The sequence below is a fragment of the Leucoraja erinacea genome, chromosome 14 (genome assembly GCF_028641065.1).
Source record: "Leucoraja erinacea ecotype New England chromosome 14, Leri_hhj_1, whole genome shotgun sequence".
NCBI lineage: Eukaryota > Metazoa > Chordata > Chondrichthyes > Rajiformes > Rajidae > Leucoraja > Leucoraja erinaceus.
The window spans coordinates 50,735,584-50,744,891 of NC_073390.1; the positions used below are offsets into that span (position 1 = coordinate 50,735,584).

At 42.1% G+C, this 9,308-nt stretch overlaps 1 protein-coding gene across 1 annotated transcript; it reads right to left on the reverse strand.

The window, feature by feature from the left end:
* Positions 1-406: 406 nt before the first annotated feature.
* On the reverse strand, positions 407-781 carry LOC129703808 (60S ribosomal protein L37a). Its single transcript, XM_055646512.1, has one exon. It carries the CDS (start codon positions 758-760, stop codon positions 482-484), a length of 279 nt encoding a protein of 92 aa, XP_055502487.1. The 5' UTR covers positions 761-781; the 3' UTR covers positions 407-481.
* Positions 782-9,308: the final 8,527 nt, after the last annotated feature.

The window sequence follows — 9,308 nt, forward strand, 5'->3', positions numbered from 1 at the left end:
AATGGTTTGTAATAACTTCTTGTCCATGAGTTCTCATGTACAGCACTTTGTGGCAACTGCAGTTGTTTAAAGTGCTTTATAAATAAAGTTATTATTATTATTATTATTATTATTATTATATGCAAGGCATTGAGGGATATGGATCACATGCAGGCAGAAGAGATAAGGAATTATGTTTGGCATAGATATTGTGGGCCAAGTGGACAATTTCTGTATTACTCTGTTCTATGATCCATATGCTATTTTCATTTGTTTTCACTGATTTCTAACATTTCTCCTCACTGGTTGACCACCATACTGTTTGCTGGAAAGCTCAATTTTCTGAAGTTTGTTTTGCCTGTACATGGTTATCACTTTGGATGCATTCTCTTGCAGTGAATCTAACGTTACAGGATTTAAAAAAAAATTTTTTTTGGTAGTGGTTTTGTTACACTTTAATTAACAGCTTTGATGACATACACAAGATATTCCCAGTCGATGTTCACTGATCCTTTAATTCCCGGAGGCGACGGATGGCAGACTTCACTGTCACAGCCGAGGTGGTGTTGTAGGCCCAGGCTCCTCCAGCCACAGTCTTCATGCACGATCCACAATGCCAAATGCCAACAGCTCTCCTCTTCATCTTAGTCTTCCCACAGAAGGAGCAGGTATATTTGGCGTGCTGACTGATCTCGATCTTCTTCACCATTTTACGGAGCGACGCTCCATACCGAGTGCCGTACTTGCCCACAATCCCAACTTTCTTTGTTCGTTTCGCCATGGTCGCGGCTCCGGCAGAGATAACGTTACAGGATACCACCAAAGTACAAAATAGACTGCCGCATCAGTAAGATAAACTAGTACGTTTTTTTTTTACCTTAGCAACAATTTTCTGTCACCATTAAATAAGACAGAGGAAAAAAATGCTTTCAAACATTGAAACAGAAACAGAAAATTGAGTGATGGTTTTATGTAATAGGATGCATAAATCAGCAGAAAATAAATACCAAGGGTATTAAATGGACTGTGTAAGGAATCCAATCTGTTTGGAAATAATCTGAGTCATCTGGTTAGTTTGGAAGGGAAAATTTAATTTTGAAGTCGCTCTCTTCCAAACGTTTTCTACCACATTGTGGTTTGCGATCTGATGCTTGTTCTGAACTCATTAAATCTCTTTAAGACATCAACACATGTTGGAGTTGATGAGCTTACCACATACCACATGTTAGTCATCTACAAGCGCAGATAATGAATGTCACCTTCTTGACATGAATAGAAGACCTGGGTGATGTCCAGACACTGAAAGGAATAGCTTGGGGTGGGTGTGGGTCAGGATAGTGTTTGTGTGTAGATAGGGCGGCACGATGGCGCAGCGATAGAGTTGCTGCCTTACAGCTCTTACAGCGCCAGACACCCGGGTTCGATCCCGGCTACGGGTGCTTGTACGGGTACGGGTACGGAGTTTGTACCTTCTCCACGTGACGTTCGTGGGTTTTCTCCGAGAGCTCTTTGTAAACTATGAAATAAAACAGATTTGCCAGCTTTAGGCTTTCCGCCATTGATGTATGCTTTACACAGCTTTAAAAAGGACTTTGCAAAAGTTTATGCAAATTATTCATGAAAAATTAGGGGAGGCAGGGTGGCTCTGACGTAGAGTTGCTGCCGTTCAGCACCAGAGACCCGGGTTCGATCCTGACTGCGGGTGCTGTCTGTACGAAGTGTGTACATTCTCCCCGTGACGTTCGTGGGTTTTCTCCGAGATCTCTGGTTTCCTCCCACACTCCAAAGACGTACCGATTTGTTGGTTAATTGGCTTGGTGTAAATGTAAAATTGTCCGTAGTGTGTGTAGGGTAGTGTTAGTGTGCGCGGATCGATGGTCGGAGTAGACTCGGTGGGTCGAAGGGCCTGTTTCTGCTCTCTATATATCTAAACTAAACCAAACCAAGTCCATGTTTGCTTGATCGGTTAGATGCAGGCATTTCAGTGACACTCTTTGAAGAACCACGGTGATTCACTACTTTGCTAGTCATTGTTTATAACCAAGGTAACACCTGATTTGTCTCATTTCAAGTAACCCCTGCACTTCCTCCCTTCCCCTCTCTCCCTTCCTCCCCCTCCAAGCTAGTCATCCTACCTGTTCCTTGGACCGCTCTTGTTATCGCACCTTGCCCAGCCAACAATGGGCCATTGTGGGCTCCACCCTTCTTGGGGTCATCTGTTGCCGGCCCTGATGTGCTCTGGCTCTTGCAACACCTCAGCCATTACTGTTTGGTCGTTTTACTGGTCTTACGGGCCATTTGTAAATTATGAAATGAAACAGATTTGCCAGCCTTAGGATTTCCGCCATTGATGTATGCTTTACACAGCTTTAAAAAGGACTTTGCAAAAGTTTATGCAAATTATTCGTGAAGAATTAGGAGAGGCAGGGTGGCTCTGAGGTAGAGTTGCTGCCTTTCAGCACCAGAGACTCGGGTTCGATCCTGACTGCGGGTGCTGTCTGTACGGAGTGTGTACATTCTCCCCGTGACCACGTGGGTTTTCTCCGGGAGCTCCAGTTTCCTCCCACTTCATAGACAAACCGGTTTGTTGGTTAATTGGCTTTGTATCATTGAAAATTGTCCCTAACGTGTGTAGGATAGTATTAGTGTGCGGGGATCATTGGTTGGTGCAGACACAATGTACCAAAGGGCCGTTGTTTTCACGCCGTATCTCTAAACTAGACTAAACTAAGACGAAAAACATTTTCCTCACAAAATGAGGTGTAGCTTCCTCTGTTGTCTGATATTCTAAATATTAATAGCACCATTCAAGCACTACTTAATTTCACAAAATCAATTTAAATTGGATTAAATTGTTGCTTGGATTCATTGTATCTGTTCATTTACATATTACAATTGTTCAATACAGTAATGCAGGCATTGAAATTCTGAAATCAAAACAGAATTGTGAAGGTTAAGCAGTAGATCAGTCAGCATCTATTGAGAGAGAAACAGTTAACATTTCAGGTCAATTGTGTTTTGGAACTGACTTAGTTTAGTTTAGTTTAGTTTAGAGATACAGCACGGAACAGGCCCGTCGACCCATCTATTCCGCACCGATCAGCGATCCCCACACATTAACACTGTCCTACACGGTGAGCGGACGTGGTGCCGACGGACAAGAAGCCGAAGCAACGAAGTGGAAGCCAAATAACTGAATGGAAACAAAGACGAAACACAAACTAACCGAAAGGGCAGGACGTTTAAAAGCCAACTAACTGAAAGGCTGCGTCACCTAAACGCCAACTCACCGAATGGCCGCTCTGCCGAAACGCCACCTACCCAAATGGCGGCGTCGCCTACAAGCCAACGGACCGAATGCCCCACAACAGAAAAGTCAAATAACGGACATGACGTTGCCGGGGGGCGGGACTTGTCAGCAATTTGTCCAGACGCCCGCGTGCATCACATCACTGTGGACCCACAGGCTGCACGCAAATTATGGGGGCTGTCGCACGCAAATCACGCGTCATTATGTCGTCTGGTGCACGTGACCTCATTAAAATACCCTGCGCCGCGCGGAGACGCATGGTTACGCACAGTGACGTAACCATGCATCACCATGCGATACATGTCAGACGTCGGGACGCCAATCCATCAGCTTGCGTACCCAATGCGTCAGCATATGTACGCGACATGCCACGCAGTTGGCGCGCGAAGATTTCATGCAGCACAAAATCCTGGAGCACTTCGCGATACCGCGCGCAACTCCACGCTTCTCCATGTGCCCGTCCCACGCTACCCACACACTACCCGTGCATCACAATGCGACTACCATATTTTGGAGGTCGCATAAACGGCGTGCAAATGACGGCCAAGTGCGACAGGCCCTTTAGTGTCTATATTCAGTATAAACCAGCATCTGCAGTACCTTCTTACCCCTAAACCTGAGGTGCAGTATAAAAGCCTTCATGACCTTGTAAAAGTGGAACGATCCCAGCACAGGAGGTATTTATTAGCTTGTACACTTGGCACATTAATTGGATTATTGGTCAATTAAACCAGTCACCACATTATTTCACAGATATTAAAACCTAACCGAACTGTTGACTGGGGCTGAAATGATCATTTCATGAAAATAATATAAGCAGGGCTGGAAACATAGAATAGAATAACACAGGATCAAATCCTTCAGCACACCATGTCTGCATTGACCATGATGCAAGTATCTAAATTAATCCCATATGCCTGGCCATTGTATCTCTCTCTTCCTTGCATGTTCATGTGTCTGTCTACATGTCTCTTAAATGTCCATCTCAGTTATCTTAGAGATACAAGATGGAAACAGGCCCATCGGCCCACTGAGCCTGCACTGACCAGCGATCCTTGCACATTAACGCTATCTACATACACGCTAGGAACAATTTACATTTCTACCAAGCCAATTAACCTACAAACCTGTATGTCTTTGCAGTGTGGGAGGAAACCACAGACCCCGGAGAAAACCCACGCTGTCACGTGGAGAATGTACAAACTATGTAGAGACAGCAACTATTGTCAGGATTTTGTAATTGTAATTGTAATTAATTTAATAGCCAAGTATGTAAAAACATACAAGGAATTTGATTTGCCACACAGTCAGACCAAAAAAGCATCAAGACACACTACTACATAAAAATAGTAAGATTAAACGAGAACTTACCAGTTTGAAGTTTGATCTGTATTTTATGAGGAGTTACGATGAGGGATTACGTGAAGAACCCGTCCAGCACGCATGCGAGACATACTTCAACGCAGCGGTGTGGAATCACAGAAACACACAATAATAGAAATAAATATAGTAAAGAAAAGGAGAACTTAGATACCAGTTTGATCTTTATTATTGAGGGTGGGAGCGGAGGGCACGTAATCCCTCATCGTAACTCCTCATAAAATACAGATCAAACTTCGAACTGGTAAGTTCTCGTTTAATCTTACCATTTTACTTCAGAGTCACGTGAGTGACTACGTGAAGATTATAAAGCTCTGTGATTTCAAACCGTGTAACAGTTCATACTTCACTCACTGCCAAAGTCATTTGAGGGAGGAAGTATGATATCGTAATCAACCATAAATCTGTTTGTAAAAACAATAATGGTGTTTATTAACAATAACAAAAAACAAATTGCTCCCCCGGGCTAAATTATATATTTGCAGATTCTAATATTTTCTCTGCAAATGATGCAGGTTCTGCCAACGGCTTATTATAAAAAGTTTGAAACATTCTTTCCCCAAACCACCCCGCTGTAGCCAGGATGTGGTCTATTGGTACGTCCATTCTCTTAGCCGCCGACGTGGATGCTGCCCTGGTGGAGTGAGATTTATACATGTTAGTATTTATACCAGCGGCTTTCAGCACCTGCTTGAGCCATCTTGAAAAGGTTTGGCTCGTCACCCGACCATAAGGTTTCTTATGTCTGACCCATAAGGCTTTTTCTCTCCCTCGAGGGATTTTAGTTGTTTCAATATAGTTCAGTAGGTGGGTCATGGCACATAACCGTGGTTCTGATGGGTAAACCCGGAATCCAATGAAATCTTGTTTTATATAGTTATTTTTTCAGATCCCAGATATTTGCATTCCTCGAACCGTTACTTCCCCCAACATCCTTAATCCAGGAAAGAGATAGAGAGCTTTGTGTGATGGTGTCAGATCAACAACCTAGCTCCTAATGTCAACAAGATCAAAATGTTGGTTGCTGACAGGGGTGATACAGCGGTGGGGGTGGGGGTAGGAGATGCTGTACAGAACCCTGCCCTCAACGGTGGAGCTACTGTAGAGATTGTCAACAGCTTCTGCTTTCTTGGCATCCGTCTCACCAGCAACCTAACCTAGTTCCTTCACACTTTTGGGGTGATCAGGTAGAAGAGAAAGCGTTGACTTCTAGACTTAAGGACATCTTCTTCCCCACATCCATCCACCTCCTGAACCAAGCGCTACTTTCACACACCCTTCCCAAACATTCAGGCACATACTCTTAACATATAACAATAACATATAACAATTACAGCACGGAAACAGGTCATCTCGGCCCTACAAGTCCGTGCCGAACAACTTTTTTTCCTTAGTCCCACCTGCCTGCACTCATACCATAACCCTCCATTCCCTTCTCATCCATATGCCTACCCAATTTATTTTTAAATGATACCAACGAACCTGCCTCCACCACTTCCACTGGAAGCTCATTCCACACCGCTACCACTCTCTGAGTAAAGAAGTTCCTTTTGTCCTTTCCTCATGTTACCCCTAAACTTATGTCCCTTAATTCTGAAGTCATTAAGATTAGCTCTACCATATGTTTATTCCATTCTTGCACACTGACTATTTATTTTGTACTGCTCCGCAATTCACTACATTCATTGCACCATCCTGCTGTTTTGTGTTTGTCATTGCATTTATTATCATGCTAAGCGGCAGCACGGTGGCGCAGCGTTCGAGTTGCTGCATTACAGCTGCATTACAGAGACTCGGGTTCGATCCCCACTAAGGGCGCTGTTTGTGCGGAGTTTGCACGTTCTCCCTGTGACCAGGTGGGTTTTCCCTAAGTGCACCGGTTTCCTCCCGCACTACAAAGGCGTACACATTTGTAGGTTAATTGGCTTTGGTAAAAATTGTTAAATTGTCCCTAGTGTGTAGCATAGGACGAGTATACGGAGACGCTGGTCAGTGCAAACTCAGTGTACCGAACGGCCTGTTTCCGCGCTGTATCTCTAAACTAAACTAAACTAAACTAATTGCTTGAGCTTCAAGCAAACTAGGAATTTCATTGGCACCCTGGTGTATCTGACAACAGACTAACCTGAATCTGAATCCATTGCCGTTCTAGCTGACTCCAAAGAACACCTTAAAATATTTTAATAGGATTGTTTTTTTGAATGTCCTAAAAATTAGTTGTCTATTTATATCAGTGCTAAAGAGGACAAATGTACTATATTTATAAGAATGGAGAGCCAATAACTTTATTTTAGAAATTCCAATTCAAACCCACTATGGCCAGCACCCTAAGATTTTTCTAAAAAAACTCACATGGTTTTTTTTGTGTCGAAACAAGGAACTGCAGATGGTGGTTCACAAAAGAAGACACAAAAGTGCTGGAGTAACTCTGGACAAAAAGGAATATATGTTGTTTCAGGTCTGAAGAAGGTTCTGACCCTAAATGTCACCGATCCATGTTCTCCAGAGATGTTGCATGACCAGCTGGGCTACTCTTGCATTTGGTGCCTTCACATGGTTTCTATGTTGGCAAAAGTGGTCAAACATTTCTGACAGTGAGCTGTGGGATTGTGTTATTAACTTGGGTCACACATAATCGATGCATTTAATAGATCGGAGGAGAAAATATATTTCACATAACAATTTCCGTAGCTTCATTAACAGAAATTATAGAAAAGCAGCAATGCTAAATGGAAAGTTCAGTTCAACCTAAATATGGAAATAATCCATATAAGGGGAGCATGGTGACCTAGTGGTAGAGTTGCTGCCTTACAGCGCTTGCAGAGCCAGACACCTCGGTTCGATCCCGACTACGTGCGCTGTCTGTGCAGAGTTTGTACTTTCTCCCCGTGACCTGCGTGGGTTTCCTCCGAGATCTTCGGTTTCCTCCCACACTCCAAAGACGTACAGGTTTGCAGGTTAATTGGCTTGGTTTTATGTGTAAACTGTCCCTAGTGTGTGTAGGATAGTGTTAATGTGCGGGGATCGCTGGTCAGTGCGGACTTGGTTTGCCGAAGGGCCTATTTCCACGCTGTACCTCTAAAACAAAAACAAAATCATATTATTAGCCAGAAACTTCCCAACTGCGTTCTATACTATTCTGAATTGCTGAACTTCATGTCATGAATCATTTAACATATTTTGAAAAATATTAGCACATATTTCAAAATATGTTAACTGATTCATAACATAAAGGTAACTCAGTTTCACTTTCCACAGATACTGCCTGACCAGATGAATATTTGCAGCGTTTTATGTTTGTTATAACTACATAATCATCTTGCAAATAATTTGAAACTGCCACTCTTTGGATAATTAAATGGTTAAAGATGAAGATCAAAATCTATATCCCCCCAAAATAATAATTAATATTTTATTTGCAAGAATTAGGGATCTCCTCGTGTATTTTATGTTAATTCGGCATGGAATTTAAACTGAAAATATTATTTACAGAGAAACAGCCTAAATGTTATCAGTTAATATAATTTATCAGTTAGATATAATTTGAGAAACGAGCAGTAATGCTAAAAGTACAGCGGTACTTTCTTTTATTCCAAGTTTGTGCTCAGTTTCATCCCTGACATTGTTGATGGATTAGAATAGATTTCTCACGTTATTTTTGTTCCTAATTTGCTTTCATGTGTTTTACTGCTGAGTACTAATGACAAATACAGGCACACTATAGTTATTCGACTATAACACAATATTCGCACGTGTAGCAGTCATCAGTAGATCGGTTCAGAGGCCACGCTTAAAGAAACAGCATTAAGCTTGCAAAATATTACTTTATTTTAAAGAGAAAGCCACTTCAAAGTGGCTTTGTGTTTTCTCCCTAATGCCACAATGGCCAGATCACCAAAGCAGCTGTTACTGTCCTTTACTCAAGTAATCTCAACGCAGAGAGATAATGTTTCACTCTTTTGGTAAAACAACAATTTACATTGGTGCGATGTACCCTGTAAAACATAATACTGAGTGAGTGACTCTGACCACTTTACCTTGATCGTGCAAGTGGACACATCTGAAGGAAATGCATATTGAGGAAAACTTAACCTCTGCCCCTTTGCTTCTTTGACACAGTCTTTCATTTCACTTGCCACTGGCAATCAAAGAATTGAGCTATAGAATACAGAACTGGTCAAAATCGTAACGTATTCACTCCAAGGTTCGCATTCTGGCCACATATGAAAGAACATTAATGTACAATGCCAGCAGCTACCAGCTACCATGCTACAAACAGTGGGTAGAAAAGAAAATTGCAGCAATATTTTAATTGAACGTACTGTAGGTTTAGCACACTAAACATGGATGAATGTTGCAGTTCAGAATTAAACTTGGGGGTAATTCTCTGATATAAAGTCAAAAGTGAAAATATGCCCATAATGTATCAGGAACTAATATTTAACAAAAATCTATTTATTACGTTCTGTAAAATGAATCATGGGGTAAGACTTGTCCTATAACTAAGAGAAGGAACAGCTAACAAATGCCAGGCTGTAGGAGCTATTAAAGGAAGCTCTTACAAATATTATCTTTGACTACTGGCAGAGATGAGGACCTATCAGTCCAATGCGTCAGTGCCAGTTTTTTGTTATCTTCT